The 17,293-nt window shown below is 40.5% G+C and overlaps 2 protein-coding genes across 2 annotated transcripts in view; one reads left to right on the top strand and one right to left on the bottom strand.

Annotated features, from left to right (window-relative positions):
• Window positions 1-17,293, top strand: part of szt2 (SZT2 subunit of KICSTOR complex) — a 99,644-nt gene that overhangs the window by 44,236 nt on the left and 38,115 nt on the right. The window contains exons 28-46 of the mRNA XM_055221041.1: window positions 931-1,058; window positions 1,928-2,135; window positions 2,607-2,757; window positions 2,868-2,957; window positions 3,080-3,158; window positions 3,588-3,854; window positions 4,015-4,150; window positions 5,736-5,852; window positions 6,170-6,239; window positions 7,767-7,952; window positions 10,990-11,181; window positions 11,896-12,043; window positions 12,113-12,187; window positions 12,332-12,470; window positions 12,953-13,082; window positions 15,245-15,365; window positions 15,438-15,590; window positions 16,520-16,622; window positions 17,114-17,207. Coding sequence (XP_055077016.1) covers window positions 931-1,058; window positions 1,928-2,135; window positions 2,607-2,757; window positions 2,868-2,957; window positions 3,080-3,158; window positions 3,588-3,854; window positions 4,015-4,150; window positions 5,736-5,852; window positions 6,170-6,239; window positions 7,767-7,952; window positions 10,990-11,181; window positions 11,896-12,043; window positions 12,113-12,187; window positions 12,332-12,470; window positions 12,953-13,082; window positions 15,245-15,365; window positions 15,438-15,590; window positions 16,520-16,622; window positions 17,114-17,207 — 2,587 coding nt within the window. The remainder of the gene's footprint in view (window positions 1-930; window positions 1,059-1,927; window positions 2,136-2,606; window positions 2,758-2,867; window positions 2,958-3,079; window positions 3,159-3,587; window positions 3,855-4,014; window positions 4,151-5,735; window positions 5,853-6,169; window positions 6,240-7,766; window positions 7,953-10,989; window positions 11,182-11,895; window positions 12,044-12,112; window positions 12,188-12,331; window positions 12,471-12,952; window positions 13,083-15,244; window positions 15,366-15,437; window positions 15,591-16,519; window positions 16,623-17,113; window positions 17,208-17,293) is intronic.
• dohh (deoxyhypusine hydroxylase/monooxygenase) overlaps window positions 1-17,293 on the bottom strand; it is a 272,673-nt gene that overhangs the window by 219,633 nt on the left and 35,747 nt on the right. The window lies entirely within an intron of this gene.

The following is a 17,293-nucleotide window of genomic DNA, read 5'->3' as shown; positions in this document are numbered from 1 at the left end:
CAAAAAACTTAGTAGCATTGCGATTGCATCTTATGCTTATTAACTACCTTTAAACTGCTCCCCATGGAGCATGTCTTCGGTCATGGTTGGGAACACGAAAAGGTTGAAGAATAGGTGGGGTCTGAGCCAGAACAAGAATATTTCCAGATGAGCTGCTGGCTAATCGCAGAGGATACATCACCCATTGCAATAGCTGTCCACTGTTTTTGCATTCAGAAAAAAGTTGCCGATTACCAAAAAGCATACGAGAAATACGAGTGGTGACAGATATATTTTGATTCCCTGTTAAATGTAGATCATGACTGCAAAAAACTTGGTCCTTTCTCAGTGTAGAGCTATCTATGTGAAAAAGGCTGTTGGTCTACTGCTTATTAAGGTACTTTAGGGGTTTTTGACCTAGTTTGAACTAAAGTTGAGAAAAAGGGACTAGGAACAGTAGGCAATGCTATTTAAACAGCATATACTATAGTTTAGTATTGATTTTTTTTTTTTTTTTAGTGTTTCGTTCCACTTTAATGAAATGGTGATAATAGTTCAATTTCTCAATCAGTGGGGCTTTTAGAGGTCTACCACCAACCTGCTGTCCATAAAAGAATGTAGAGGAATAAAATGGATTTTTACTATTAAATGGTAGGGTTGTCAAAGTATTAAAAACAGATACTCATTGATAAAGTTTATACTAAAACTAGTATTAAAACTACATACAAAAAAATCAATACAGAACATCAGATACAGCTGTTCAGGAAAGCTCAAATTTTGTCTTGAACTACTGTAACACCACATGGTAACATAAAGAAAGTACTATTATTTAATCTATTTTTGGTGTATTTTCTAGTATCAAGTCTATTCATTAGTTTCAAAATTGAGTTATAAAATTGAGTACTATAACGACACTTGTCTGTAGCGTGTAAGGCCCTGTGTGTGCTGCAGGAGTGTGTCCCAGGACCGCAGTAGCCCATCCCCCTGGCCCGAGCTCCTGTCCCAGCCCCACAAACACAAGGACCTGGCCCACTACTGCAACCTGCTCCAGGAGCACTACCACCAGTGCTACGTCAAAGGTCCACACTATGCACCATCTCACACTCTACTTTAATACACTAGTTTATATGTTCTAACCATTCTGTTTGATGAGGTGTGCTAATTAAAAAAACAAAAACAAAAAAACAACAACTAGGATTAGGCATTTTAGAATTGTTTTCCTGTTTCATTTACCCACTAAAAACTGTATTCTTAGTGCAATTATCCATAGTGGGGCCAACGTCCAGTTGAATGTCCCCAAGTCCTCTGCACTAATCCAGAAAAGTGTGCCCTTTGATGCGAAATAACCTAATCCAGGTTGACCATCTGCTACATTTGGTCATTTAAAGGTTTAGGAGCAGGGTTATAAAAACAGTTTTGATTCTTGTTATAGGATACCGTTAGGAAATTCCATTTCTCCAGCCCAATTACAGGTATGTCTTTTCAACAAGTTCGCTTTTAAAGGCGGAGCTGTCTTTTTGATCTATGGTCAGATCATCTGAACAAGGCCATATCAGTTCAACAGAACATCAAAAGCATGGTCCGGCACAGCTGTAATGTACCATAAAGGGGCAGGCAGAAATCAGCTTTGCAGTTTTCAATAGAAAGTCAACACGCTTATTTTTTAAATGTTGTTTTAGATCAGTATTGCGATGTAAAATGTCAAAATTCTAAAATAATATCCATAGTATCATAGATTATAACTATGTGGCAGACAAAAGCATAATATGTCTTCTTTTAAAGTCGCTATTATTTAGTTACTAAATAGTGTTTACTAGCCGTAAGTTAGTGGTCACTTTGTTTCATACATTATTATAGACTTTTTTATGCTAATAAATACAAAATATGGTATATACTAGTATACTATTCAAATGTGCAGACAGACTGACGTGTGTATTGTTGTGGACAGGAGTGTACCGCAGCCTGCAGCAGTCCTACAGCATCAGTGCCCAGGATGTCCTGCTGGCTATGGACTACTGTGAAGAGTCCCTTCAGGAGATGGACATCAGCGCCTTCCTGTACACGCTCTGTGGACATGTGCGGCGCTTCAGAGAGCAGCCATGGCCCCAGGCAGCCTTTACCATTGGGGACATGGAGGAACAGTGTGCAGTCAGCAGGTACAGATGCAACTTAGGGGAGGGGTCCTCTATCATCTGTTAGTCCTACCTAAGAGCCAAACTAGGGGCCCTCATGAACAATATGGAGTGACATACTGTGGCTGTGTCCTTAGACAAGACATGTCATCTACCTTACCCCAGTTACTGCAGAGAATGGGCTGATTGCTTTTGTCCAGAGGAAGATCCATGTTCAGTTAGTGGCTATTGCAGTGCACTGCAGGTAACGCCCCATGCACTCAACACGTCTTTCTGCTTCACTTTTACAATAAATTGAGAAGTGTGCTTTGTTGCGGCCACATGATGAAATTGTCAGTGTTGAGGCCCCCTCTACCCCTGAGCACATGGACACGCATCTCCTGGGTCCATGTGCACAATACGCAGATTTAAATAAACATGTACTGCTCAGAGCAGGAGAGGGACCCAGGCCCTGCATGTCTGACATGTACCTCATCAGTTTTCCTCTGTCTCCAGTGTGGAGATCGACACCAACAATGAAAGTGAGTGTACATCTCCACGAGCCGAATGGGAGACAAGGTCTGATCCACTCCCCGAGTTTCCTCTCTCCCTGCTGCAGAGCCAGTCCAAGTGTGAAGTGTACCCGAAGCTGCACCAGATCATACAGGTCCCTTCCTCCTATACTTTGCATGTGTATCACATATAAATACATCTGAAACATATGAGACATATGACATGTAAAGGGAGCCGTCTGTGAGCAGCTTGTGTCTCTTACAGGATCAGTTCAGTAAGATTTTGTCCCAATATTTCAAACCTGTCCCATCCAGTCCACACTACTTCTTTTACTGTCCTCCGTCAAATAAAGAGGTGAGTGGGGCTATGATTATTTCAGATACAGATACAGACTCATGTCATGTAACTCTGCGCTCAGCAGGACTGTAACCCTGTTCATGGCGCTCAGCATGACTCTGTAAAACTTCACTGTTCAGCAGGACTCTGACAATGAAGAGACAGAGAGGAGGCCTATAGAGGACATGGTGTCTGAGGCAGAGCCAGCTACAGAAGATGGTATGGACCAAAAAACTGAAAAAACACAGTTCTTCCTAAATGTTTGTCAAGCACAGTTTAAATAAATTACCCACTTCATATTTAAGAACGACGGTTCTTTTCTAGTCTACTAGAGAGCAGAATTCAACTAATAGTCAGTCCTCAGGTACAGAAACAGCGCAGTTCTATTTCATCCTTCCTGATATTATATACTATTATCAGGGCAAAATGGAAATCGTCCAGCCAACGTGAAGATTTGTAGTTTGTGTGTGTACATTATCATAATGCAAAAACTCCTTAGAGTTTGTGCAGAAATACTCAACAAAGATGACTTCCAATATTACAGGCTCAAATGTAATTCCATTGTAGGTTAGGGCTTGTCCATTCCTCAGCACACACATGTAGATGTTGTGTGGTGAGTGGACTGACAGTGTAGTGTGTGTGTTGCAGAGGCCATGTGTGTGCAGACGGAGAGCGACTCAGACCTGCTAGTGGAGTATGAGGACCAGCCTGACCCCAGCACTCAGGCTCTGGGCAGCTCTGTGTCTGATTCTAACACAGTGAACCAGGATGATGACTCCTTCAGCATCCTGGAGGGTGGCTCTGTTGAGGGGCTGCAGCTGGACATGCCCCCCCTCTTTGTGCACATCACCTGCTCCGTGAACGTAAAGAGTAGCCACGGCTCTGTGCCCGTCCAAACTCTACCCACCTGCCTGGGTGAGTGCTAGCCCAGGTCTCCTCACTCTGCTTTAGTCTGCTCCAGTCTGCTCTAGTCTTTTCTAGTCTTATTTAGTCTACTTTATTTTAGTCTAGTCTGCGCCGGTCTGCTTCAGTGCTTCAGTCTAGTCCTGGTCTGATGGGGCTCTGCTGTCTGCAGGTCAGGTCATTTCCTGTCTGGAGAACGTGGAGCTGCTCCACTCGGTGGATCTGAAGGACCTCTCAATCACACTTGATATTTTCATCCTGACACTTCCTTTGGAGATAGAAGTACTGGCTGATTTTCACCACAACAGGTTAGTTAAAGGGGCACTATGTGTTTTTTTAATACACCAGAAAACTTTCATTCTTACTATCAGTTGGCATACCACGCCATAGATCTGATCTGTAACTTGGCGTGGTGGTGTCAATTGATTATCTATATAGAGATGCATAGATTTAATGCCATACTCTCCAATATTTCAGGCAAAGCAATAATATTTCCATAGAGATAAGCAGAGGGTGGACACACCAACAGAAAAGTTACATAGTATACCTTTAGAAATCTTATCTCATATGGTCAACATGCATAGAAAGCCATTCTAAACACTTATTATAAATATGATTACATGAACAATGTATGCATGTATTGTACTTTTTCCAAATAAACTCAAATTTGACCATCTGATCAAAGTTAATCTTTTAGTATCTCTTTGTATGTTTCCTATAAACTAGTTTAAATGTGTTAATTGCATCATATGTCTATTTTTATTGTCATTTTCAGAATGTTTTATGTAGTATAAGTGTGTAATGTGGCTTCTCTTAAGGGGAGACACTAGAGGCAGACTTTTTTTTCTTTTCTTTTTTTGTTTTTTGCCAGTTTGGTCTCTTCGCATACTATCGTTCATGTGGAAATAGCAACACTGTACATTCCAAAAGATTTTTTAATATTTAATTTAATCAACTTGCATCCATAGAGTTTATATATGAGATTGTAACTTCATGTTACTTTAAGCATCATCCCTACACCACACTTTCCAGTCTTGCATTTATATTGATGAAATGTGCAGAAGGATTTTTTTAAAATATCTAATTTCAAGTCTGATTTATTTAAGTTATAAGTAATAGTAAATGATTTTTTAGACAATTTTTCAATGACATTTAGTTTACTCAAATACTAGATATAAGATATCCAAAATGCCCTCTGTATATTTTTAGTATCTAGTATGACAACAAAATCAAGAAAGAAATTTAAACTTGGCTCTTTTCAAGTTTCTGCTTTGAATGTCCCAACAATTATCCATTTAGGTCGTTTTTACACATAAAATGCCTTATTTTTTATATGAAAACATCGCATGATGAGAAAATTGATGTGTAAAGATTTTTTCCTATTCCCTGCAATGTCTCACCTTAAAGGACCCATATTACGGTATTTTGGATTTATGTTATAATGTTGTTTCCTCATCAAAAACATGCCTGGAGTTATGTTTTGTTTCATTCACACATGTTTAACACACAAACCTTGCATATTTAGGGTTCTTTTTTTTTCTAGGGTTGAGTTCTTTTCTCAAGCATAAATCCCTCTCTTCCACCTTGTGATGTCATGTGGTAATAGAAGAAGTGCTCCATTGGGTTTTTAAACTCCACACACCTTCACTAGAATTTGGATAATTTGAGACCTGGAATTGCCCATCTCTACTGAACAAAGGGTAAACGGTACCTGTAAAACTACCACAACATGGCATCACAAGGTAGAATAGAGGATTTTGAGCTTTGAAGATGTAGACAGACTAATAGTAAAAGATTATTCAAATGTGTGGATGAAACAAGGCACAGCTGTGGTGTGCTGGTGCCTCAGGTTAAACTGCTGTGCTCTTGTGAGTTATCTTCATTCATGTACAGGTACATGTCCGAGAGCAGTGTGTCTCTGAACCGCTCCCCGGGACAGCCCTCCTCATATCGCTCGGATGATGAGCTGCTGGTGGGGCTAGATGCTTTGCGGGCAGGAGGCATGGATGGGTAAGTGTGTGTGATGTATACGACATATTTAGGAGTTTAAGTGGGGGAAAGCAAAAGACAAACTTTAAGTCTGTCAACTGGACAAATTGCTTTAGGAGTGAAGATGTTTCGCTGGTCATCAAGTCGCTTCATCATTTCAGAATTGAAGAAGAGGCTTGGATGAGCTGCGAAACGTCTTCACTCCTACAGTGATTTGTCCAGTTGACAGATGTAAAATTTGTCTTTTGCTATGGATCAGACTTGGTCGACTGAGGGATTACACAGACAGTTGAAGTGGGGCTTCATAACAGTGGTTGGTTTCTCTTTATGGTATGCAGGGTCAGTGGGGACCCTCTTTCCAAGCTACCGGAACCTCACAGATCAGCCATCGTGGCCACCATGGACGAGGTAAGGACTGCACAAACACACTAAATAGATTCCATATGTTGCTGGGCGCGAAAGTACATATTGTATTGTTATTGAGAGCTGTATGCCTTTAGTTGTTTAGTTGATTAATTGGTCGATGGTGTCTTAGTAGACCAAAATCTGTATTAGTAGTCTAATCATTATTTTTAAATTATAAGGATTTAGTTTGTATGGGGCTATAGCAGGAGGAGGAAATTAGTGAGTGAGCCAGCTGAAGATTTTGTATTGTGTGGTGTTTGTATGTATAAAGGCAGATTAAACTCATGATTATATAAATACATTGTTTCCTCTGCATAGTTAGTTTAGTCGACTAATCGATTGGCAAGCCATGTCATTAGTTGACCAAGAATTTCTAGTTGACTACAGCCCTAATGTTTTCTCATCAAGCATACATGGATCTGTGCACTCTCGCGTCATCAGCGCTTTAATTTGCACAAAAATCAGGGCTAGGCCTCTCACGATAATCACTATATTGACTTATTCTTCAATTGATTTGACAACATTATGATGAAGAATGATATCCTGTCTCCCTAATTTCAGCTGGACATGATTCTCCTTCTTATTGGAGTTTTATCGTAGTTGGCACCTAGTTTGGCGTGACTAACAGGTGGATTAATCAAACAGAAATGCATTCCAGTGAAAACAAACCTGTTCCTTTTCACACATATTGGCGTGCTCTGTGGACTGACCTCACTGCGCACTAGATTTAGTTCTGCTTCCTTTACTTTTGGGTCAATCTTGTTCAAACGCACCGCCCATCATTCGCCCCAAACACGCACCATAAGCCATGTTAGAGTTCTTCAGCTGATTTCCAAACTTCTTTCTTTTTTTTAATTTGTATTTTTTTCAAATTGCACAGAGTACACCTCCACAGAACCCCGCAACATTTAAAACGCCACTGTTTCCAGAATACCCATCTTCAATACAGCAGTTGTATTCATACAAGGTATTATAACATACATTTTAAAAAAAAGAAACCGTAACAAATAACATTGTAGTATTGAACCAGGGTGTAAAGATCCTGTCATTTCATCTCTCACCGGGGCACACTTATATAAGGTAAGGAAAAGAAAAAATAGAAAATTCAAGACTGCACTGGCATCCTCAATCAGCCCTACACAAAGTCTGATCTACTTTGTATAATGTATTGTAACCACTCTTTCCAAATCTTATTAAATTTGTCCATTTCCAACATAACAGATGCAGTCACTTTCTTCATATTATAGATATTAAGCATAACATCCATTCTTCCACCCTAGGTACCATCTTCTTGTGATTGCCTTTTTACCAGCCAATAGCATCATTCGGATCATTTTAAAATCTTCATTTCTTCTTAAATTCAATATTTCACTGTTTCCTAGATACAGAATTTCAAAATGTAATGAATCTTAATATTCAATACTTAATCTATGACATTTTTTATGTCAATTCAATACTGGATTATTGAGGGGCAACCCTGCAGCGTTGTCTTATCAAACACTCATTCTGTTTCTTTGTGTGGTGCTGTAGATCCGCTGGCTGCTGGAGGATGAGATGGTATCAGCCCTGCGCTCCTGTCATCGGATCAGCTCAGACACTCTGCTCAAAGTGGTCGCGCACGTGTCCCGCTCAGCCGGACGCCCGCACTGTCACTGTGAGGAGGTGCCTCTGCAATTTGTCTTCGGCCCTGAACAGTCGTTGGCGAAGTTCAAACAGGCACGTGCACTCTGAGCTAAGGTTTTCATGTACTAGAGTAGGGCTGAGCAATGTCAAAAAATACTGGATACACTGTGCACATTTTGACAAGACAAGAAGGATCTCATTTTAAAAACTTAATTGTGCATTTTTTCATATTGTGAAGTCTAACATGGTCTACACTACCAATCAAAAGTTTAGACACATCTTCTCATGCAATGTTTTTGTCTTTATGTATCAAAATGTAGAAAATAGTAAACCTAGAGATGACATCAAATGTATGATGCAAGATATTTGGCATTATGAAGTGGAATAACGTATTTTTAAAGTTCTGAGTTATTTTGAATGTATTGTTTGTTTGCTAGATTCCGTATGTGTTTATTCATAGTTTTGATGTTTTCAGTCAGAATCTATGACGTAAATGGAGCTCAACTGCCAGCTGTGGTTCTGGAAGTAAATTTTCCATTCATTTTTTCCATAGACTTTTTGAAAATTTCAAATATTTAGGCTCAAAGATGTGTAATCCCTCAGTCGTTCAGGTATGATCCATGGTAAAAAAAAATAAAAAAAATCCATTCATCCATTTTCTTCTGCTTATCCGGGCTGGGTCATGGGGGCAGCTTCAGTTTCTGTTTGTAGGCTTAGTCTGCTAAGCTAGACTAAGTCTGAACTGTGCCTGAGTCATACTTAGCCTAATCATTCAGGCCCCTAATGGGTGCTCTCACACCTACTGGCATACTGCATACTACCTATTGTTTTCTTTGTTTTGATTTGGGTCTGAGGATAGAGTTATAAAAGATGATGATGTCTAAGGTCCCAATTCCTGTTCAAAGAAGGATTGTCCTTACAAAAAATCTTTTTAACTCCCATCTCAAACCATTTATTTTCTCTGGCTAAGATCTGTACCTCACTATCTTCAAAGAAGTGCTTAGTGACTTTGAGATAAAGATGTACGGTGGACTGAGGTCCAGAGGAGCTCTCACGACGGTGTTGACACATTCTCTTGGAGTGACTGTTTAGTTTCTCCAGTGTAAAGCTCACTGCAGTCTTCACTATACTGGATGGGATAGACTACATTGCTTTGTTTGTGGCTTGAGGTTTTGTACTTTGGGTGAACTAGTTTTTGTCTGAAAGTGTTTGTAGGTTTGAAATAGACCAGAATTTCATGCTGTCTGAATTGTCTGAAGCTTTTCAGACACACCAGCTGTGTAAGGAATGGTTACACCTTTCCTTCTAGGTTCAGATTCCCTGTTGTCCTATATTTTAGCTCTCTGAACGCCCATTTTGGAAACCCACAAGCCGAGAGAGCTTTCTCCACTTGTTGTTCCTCTTTCACTTTTACCTCTGTGTTTGTAGCAACCACTGGAGCCCTGTGTTGTAGTCTATGAATAATAAGTATATGACTTTGTGCTGCAGTGAATGTGGTGTAGGCTTCCTGAAGACTTCTATCTGGAGTCACCAGTCCTCTCCTATAGTTACTGGATAATCTTCTTCCCATGTGAACTTAATGGTTGGATCCACAGCATTAATATGTGTTGTAAAGAGTTCCAGATCTTGAATTTTGATTTTAATCCAATTGTCATCTACGTATCGATACCAATGTGCAGGTGGAGTGCCTAGAAATAAGGCCATTGCATTCTGTTCAAATTGTTCCATTTATAAATTGGTGATAATAGGAGAGGCGTGTGAGCCCATGGCACAGCCTAGGATTTGCTTCTAGAACTTTCCTCTGATTTGGAAATATGTTGTATTTAAACACTTTTCCAGCAGTTGACAATTTTGGTCAGGTGACAAATTTGCCAACTGATTAGTATCCTGCAGTAGTCTCCCGCTTGGTGCCTCTACCACTACTCATGTGGGGATACAAATGAAAAAAAGATGTCACATCAAATTAAACCACTGTCTGATCTGAATTGGAGATGCTTGACTTTGCTTTTCTGCTGTGTTCTCAATATGGTGCTCTGTGTTGCCAACCAGAGGAGCCAGGATAGTCTTCAGATGTTTGGCCACATTGTATGTGATGGAGGCCATAGATGCAAGGAATGGGGTCACCAGGATCTTTAGAGTCTTTAATACAGCTGTCGATCAATGACTTCTTCCTTCTCCAACTTCTGTAAGCCATCTATGATCTTCTTCTTCTACCCACCGGTAGGGGCTCATTTCAGTAATTCATAGGTTGTGGTGTCACCGAGTATGCTGTTGACTGTAGCCTCTTAATCAGCTGAGTTCAGGATCACGGTGCATCTCCCTTTGTCATGTGGGAAAATGTTGATGCTGTGGTCCTTTTCTAGAGCAGTGATAGCCTTCCTTTCCTCTGATGTTATGTCGGAGGGAGGAGGTTTGGAGCTGTTCAGTGCAGCTGTTACTTTCAGTCTTAGGTCTCCAGCTTCTGTCTCTGTAAGTTTATTGTTTCTAATGTGAGTTTCTGCTACTGTAATGTAGTCTACTGTGAAGATCTGGTTAGATGTTACAGAGAAATTCAGTCCTTTGGAAAGTACCTCTTTCTCTGTCTGGGAGAGCTCACGGTTGGAAAGGTTTTTTATCCAGCATTCCCTGTTCACAGGATGGCTGAATTTATCCGCTGACCTCCTGTCTCTCTGATCCCTGTGGTTAGACACTAACCACTCATTTGAAGATAGTGAGGTACAGATTGGAATTTTTCTTTCACTAAGTGTTCAAAGACATTGCAGAGGCTAACCAGCTATCAGCTATATGGTGACTATTATCCGTAACACGGTTGCTTTGAGTACAAAAACACATTTAAAATCAAAGATTTGGTGAAATGCCTCAATAAGTTTATAAAGTTTCAGAGACAGATTGACAATTAAATTATAGGTCTTGTGGTTATTAGTCATCATGTAGCTAGTTAGCCCTAAGCAAGCTGTCAGGCTTTTAATATATTTTTGTTTCTCAAAAATATAAATTTATTTCTGGAACCGGCGAGTGGGCAGTCGCTTTTGAGCTCCATAGTCTTGAAAACAAAGAAGAAACAAATGAAAAAGTGTATAGAAACCTTTGACTGGTAGTATACGTCTTAACTGCATCTGTCCATACTCAGGAGTTCCGGCACGTGTCTCTGGCTGGATATGTATTTAATGCAGAGGAAGATTTCTTCTACATTTCTCTGAGCCGACTGCACCCTCAGAGAATCCACAGCACCAACATGCTCCCTCTAAGCATGAGGCCTCACACTCCCAGTGGCCCCTACCCTGATACACCGGGGGGCCCTGCTGAGGCAGACTCTAACCTGGTACTAAACATTCTGTTCTCATTCAGGCTCAATCAGGCTCTTTCTCAGATAGTGTTGTCGTAATATGAAAAATTCTTGATTGTAATACTAAGGAATGGATTAGATCCTCAATAACGATTCTGATACCACATTGATTTTAAAAAAATCTTTATTTAGACAATATTCATATTCAACATTACATTGTAGTAGTTTCTGTATTACCATGTATTTTTACACGTGTGTAATCCCTCAGTCATCCAGACATCAGAGATCTATATCCATATCTATATATCTGTCTTCGGATATCTCGGAACCCTGTGGTCTCCGACAGGTCTTAGTCTTGTTTAGAGTAGTTTTCACTACAACTCTAGGTTCCATTGTGGTCCATAGGCATATCCTAGTCTATGTGGTAATACTTGTTCTGATACAGCTCAAGATCATTATAAAGCTATCCCAGAAAGGTTCATTTCTGTCCTGTGAATGTGCCTTTTTAGTATTAACACTTGCTTATTTGAATTTTGTCTAATTTTAGTATTAATTAGAATCTGAATTTTGATACTTGACAACTCTATTCGATGATTATGATTATATTCAAACAGTAACACCTCTGCATACACAGGACTCAATTTCTAGGCATGCAAAAGCACACGTCTCGCACTGTGCATCCTAGAGTAACCATTTTTGTTTTAAAAAGGTAAAACACTGTTCTGACCCCTTTATGTGATGTTGTTTGAGGGTCCCTGTGCAGACCTGCTGAACCTCTCTGACTCGACTTCAGGAGCGGAGCCAATGTCCTTCAGAACAGAGCCTCTAGCGTCATGCTCACCCCCCAAAACACCCTCTAGTGGCAGCTTGGCTGAGTGCACAGGGCCCATCTTTCACAGTGAGTGACTTAGCAGGCCAGGATGTGTACACATGCGGTGGTAACTCTCTGTATGCTTTTTGCTTTCAGCCTGTGAGAGGTCTAGACCCAGCCGTGTGCAGAGCGTGGTTTCTAGTCAGGGCAGCCTGGATTCTGACACACAAGGTAAGCGCTCACTCACTCCACTGAGAGCAACATAAGACAGAAAAAGCCCAGAAATATTGCAGCAGTGATTAGTCACAAAGGGCTTACCTTGTCCATGACATAACAATGTCTTAACTTTTTTGGGCTGCATAATGTCTCTTTTAGGCTATGACGGCGGCAGCAGTGACTCTGAATGTGAGAGCCCCACCCTTGGGGAGCGGGACACACAACCCCCTCTGATGCCCCATTTCTGGTTAATCCTGCGAGTACACCAGGACCGTGTGAAGGTCTATTCACACTCCAGGTCAGGTCCTCCTGTCTCTCTCCTCTTACCCACCTGTCACCTTCTCACTCTCTTCTTACCTTCCTGCCTTCCTCCTCTCACTCATCCTCCTGTCACCCTCCTTTGTCCCTCCTGTCACCCTCCTGTCATCCTCCTGTCACCCTCCTTTGTCCCTCCTGTCACCCTCCTGTCACCCTCCTGTCACCCTCCTTTCTCCCTCCTTTCTCCCTCCTGTCACCCTCCTGTCACCCTTCTCTCACCCTTCTCTCACCCTCCTCTCACCTTTGTCTCCCACTCCTCCCACTCTCCTCTCATCCTCCTCTCACCTTCCTGTCACCCACCTGTCCCCAACCTATCACACACCAATCCACCCACCTATGACCTAATATTCACCTTCCTCTCACCTCCCTATCTCCCTCCTCTTACCCTTCTCTCACTCTCCCTTCTGTCACCCAGAGCAGGCTCAGAGCCCCTCCTTCATGTGTGAATTATGTGTTCGACAGAAACCTGAGTGCTGAAGTGCAAACCAGCTGTGAGGAAGTGCAGAACAAAGAGGAGCAGCAGCCCGAGTACCTGCAGCTCCATCAGGCTGTGGTCCAGAAGATCAGTGAGATCTGCCGGGTTGTCAATCAGGTACATGTCATTCTACCAACCAATTTGGACTAGAATACAAGAAGAAAAAACTAGGGATTGTCTGATATGGATATCAACATTTGTCTTGTCTGATTTGACCGATAACCAATATTTTGTCAATACCGACCTTTTTAAAATCCTTTCGCAAGCACCACATTCATGTTCAGTTATAGTGAAGTTTACAAATTAACTTATAGCTTCATGTAAAAAATTGATAAGAGAATACTTTTAATTAGATATAAATTAATATTTTCATGGGTGAGTGTTCAAAAAGACAAATCCAATGCACTGAGGACAAACTGGGACTGACGCATGGGCACACACAGATTGGAGCAGTGCAGAAAAAACTTCAGCAAAATGTTCAGTATCTTGATACGATATCTGTGAAAAAAACCTTGACATCACCGATATTGCTGATAAACAATCTCTTGTAAAAAGTAAATTTCATGGTGGAGACATATAATAACAATAATAACAATAAAATGGAGAACAACAGGCTGAACACCAGTACAGTACGCTAATGTAACACATAGACAATGAACTGAATATGTGTCTGGTATGTTTACATAAATGTTTACATACTTTGGGTATGCCTGTTCTAAGTACTTGAATATTTCACTTTGAAATGCTAAGGTGGGATTTGCAGGCAGTCTTTTATAGTAGGTAGCATCTGATAACTGTGACCATATTTCTTCTTCGTATGTGTCCGTGTCTTGTATGACAGTATCACCCCTTTTATCATTCATTAACTCATGTGATGCTTTTTTTTTTCTTCTTTTGTTAAACTATCAGTATAATGATGAATATTTTTACATAGATCCATCGCATCTCTTTCAAACAATCTACAAAAAGTGTTGATGGAAGAATTTGATACGTGAAGGCAGAAAGTGCTTTTCAGTCTAAAAGGGGTAATAGATTCTCTTGAAACAAGAAATATTTTAACTTTATTTGTCAGAACATTTAAATAAATAAATCTGTAAGTTGAAACGTCAGCCATCTTGGGTCAACTTGAGATGTCCAAAATTTTAACGAGCTTGTCCAAGGATTTTGATCCCTCGGACTCCAAATTGAGGCAGCATCTTCAGGACATATCTGGGGTTACAAGTTTTTAAAAAAAATCACATAATTCTCAGGATGTGGTCATGACGAGCTTATAACACAGTGGCCATTTTGAAAACATAAAAAAAATCCTGTAACGCTTGCAAAAATTGTCAGAGCTGGATGAACCCAATGTAGCGTTTGTGTATTTTGATCTGGACATAATGATATGTGAATTATACTTGTATCTTTAAAAGTGGCTCTCCAGCGCCCCCTGAAAAGTTAAATGGGACTGAAGAAATGAGTTTGTCATAAAATACAATTTGGTGCACAGACCCTTTCTGTCATTCTGAACAAAAATGCCAATGAAGACCACGCCCTGTCTACGTACACATTTGCATGGCCACACCTCAAATGGGAAGTGAAAAAAAGTTATAATCCACTGAAATTTGGTACACTTGTTCTTTATTTGATCCTGAGCCAAAAATTCTATGGGGACCACACCCTCTCCAACGTGAAGGCAGCCATTTTGAATCTAATTATACAGATGTCCAAAATCTAGACCTCATACTTTCACATAACAAACTTGTCGTAGGGTTTTTATCCAACAGACTCCAAACTGAGGCAGCATCATCAGAACCCATCTGGGGTCAAAAGTCGTTAAAGGAATTTGTATAAATCTCAGGGTGTGGTCATAATGAGATCTTAACGAAGTAGCCATTTTGAAAGCATAAAAAATCCTGTACATTTTGCAAACATCGTCGGATTCAGACAAACCCAGGAGTGTTTATTTTAATAAGGTGGGCAAAATGATGTGCGGAGAAAATTCTGTCTTTAAAAATGGCTCTCCAGCGCCCCCTGCAAAGTTACAATGGGCCGCAAACATTTATCTGTGGCGTGCCCTTCCGCAGTTGCAAGGGTTGCGAGGGCCTTTTGTCACTGCTTGCAGATTTAATTATGCATTATATATTTAGACCAGGTCTGTTTTTGGTGATTTATCAATGTTATAGCTAGTAATGTTGTAGCTCAAAAAGGCACTTGCATTATATGTGTCCTTTAAAACGGATCATGACATGTTATTGAGACTATGAGGTGATTTCACCATGCTATTGTGTCCTGTGTAGCGCATGCTGCTTCAGGATCTTCATGACAGTCACGTGTGTAACTCTCTGTTGGTGGCTGAGAGCGAGGAGGACATCTGGAAGAATGAGGCGGTGTACAGGCAGCGGGCACACACCTCTGATGGTCAGCTTCCTCTACATACCTGGACTGCTCATGTTTAGGATTGTGTCTAATCCTATTTTATGTCTCTGTCAGATTACAGCACAGAAGAGAGCTACCAGGCCCGAGACTACCTAGCTGCCACGATGCAGTTCATCCCTGGACACTTTGCCTGTGACGTGGTATGGAGAACCATCATCCAGATTCACCCACGCCTAAAGATGGGGCCCAACATGGGAGTTTCTAGAGGCAAGTGCCATTTTTCTCAGATTTACACCTGCATATACAGTATGTATAAAAAGGTTCTCAAATCACAAAACAGATATAAAATTGGTAATAAAAGTTCTATAAATTCTGGATGACCACCAGAGCTGGCAAGAAGAAAAGCACGGAATGATTCTCTTTGAGCATACGGCATTCCAATATCAATACCAACAACCTCACAATCAAAGGCTACAGAACTTCATCTGTGACTCTGTTCCTGCAGAATCTTCTCACAGGAACACAAGAATTCTGAATTAAAGTGATTGTCGGATTCATAGAACTGTGGTTACATTCATAACCTTTGTTCCATTTCCTTATTAATGACCGTTGAAATGACCTAATATTAGCAATCTCATAATGGTAACACCATGAGCCGGAGAGGAGGGCACCTGCCACATGAACTGAACCAGCAAAGATGGACAATTGACATTGAAGGATGTCAAAAAGCCTAGAAGAGACATAATCAGAAAAGGATACGTGACAATTACACTTTACATCAACTAAAGCTAGCAACACTAATGCTAGGGAAAAAGAGCAACTACTTTTTAAACCAGCAGAGGTAAAAACATTAAACATCTGTTACAAACTGCCGAAAAGCTCTCCTTGGGGAGCAGGAGTGCTACCACCATGAGCAGAGGCATACACACAGAAGTAAAAAATCAGCACTGTGTATCAAGCCTGCCCTTTAGCATTGAAATATGATGAAATATATGTATAACTTCAACACGTAATATACGTACATTTTCATTCATATTTATCAAACTAAAATTGAGAAAACTTTGAGTTAGCTCCTTTGCCTTACAACCAAATGTTCTATGTCTTATAATGCAGTATTCCCTATTCTAAAATTAATTCGATCACAATCAATTCCTACTACTAAATTAATCACTTTACATTTTGCTCTCCTCTCGCAGCCATCCAGGCACTACGGTCAGTGCTGAGCTCTTTCTGTGTGGTCAACCGGAAGAACATGTTTGTCTACCAGGAACGCACAACCAAATCAGTCTTCTACCTCAGGTCAGAGCCTCTCCTGGTCTGGTCTCCTCTGCACCTTCTGTGCCAACATAAAACTAAATCACATGTTTGTTCCATAATGTGATAGGGGTAGGGCTACACGATTATTTGCAATCAAAATGAAATTGCAGTTTCAATGGACACAATTAGACAATTACAAGGGCTGCTGTTTTTCAAGTTGCCTTTCATAATTTCTTCCACAAACAATAAAATCTCCCATTTTATTCTGCATAAAAATGGTTACCCTGCAGTCTAGATCTGTACAAACATATACTGAATTGTGATTTCAATCTTGCTGTCAATTCTTCTAGATGTGTTCAAAATGTGGACTTTGAACAGAATCCGATTATTAAAACATAGAAAAACATATCTAATTGCATATGCAGTGCTTATGAGGAACCACGCAATTAGATATTTTTCTTAAATTGTTCATCCCTACTCTGTGTCTATATTAAAAAGTCTTGATCCTGAGCAGCTTGTGTGTGTGTGTGCAGGCTCTGTGAGACTTCGTTGGAAAATCAGCACCCCTCACAGCGCTCTATGGCCCTCGCCCGGAGCCAGGAGCCCTCCTTTTCAGATGACCTCACGGTAAATTACCAGCAAGTTTAAATATTGCGTAGAACAATAAAAACATTATTTTCACTCTACCCTTAAAATTGCCCACTTCTGCTAAT

Source organism: Periophthalmus magnuspinnatus, chromosome 4 (genome assembly GCF_009829125.3).
Source record: "Periophthalmus magnuspinnatus isolate fPerMag1 chromosome 4, fPerMag1.2.pri, whole genome shotgun sequence".
NCBI lineage: Eukaryota > Metazoa > Chordata > Actinopteri > Gobiiformes > Gobiidae > Periophthalmus > Periophthalmus magnuspinnatus.
The sequence above is the reverse complement of the archived record's forward strand: the minus strand, read 5'-3'. Positions and strand labels throughout refer to the sequence as shown.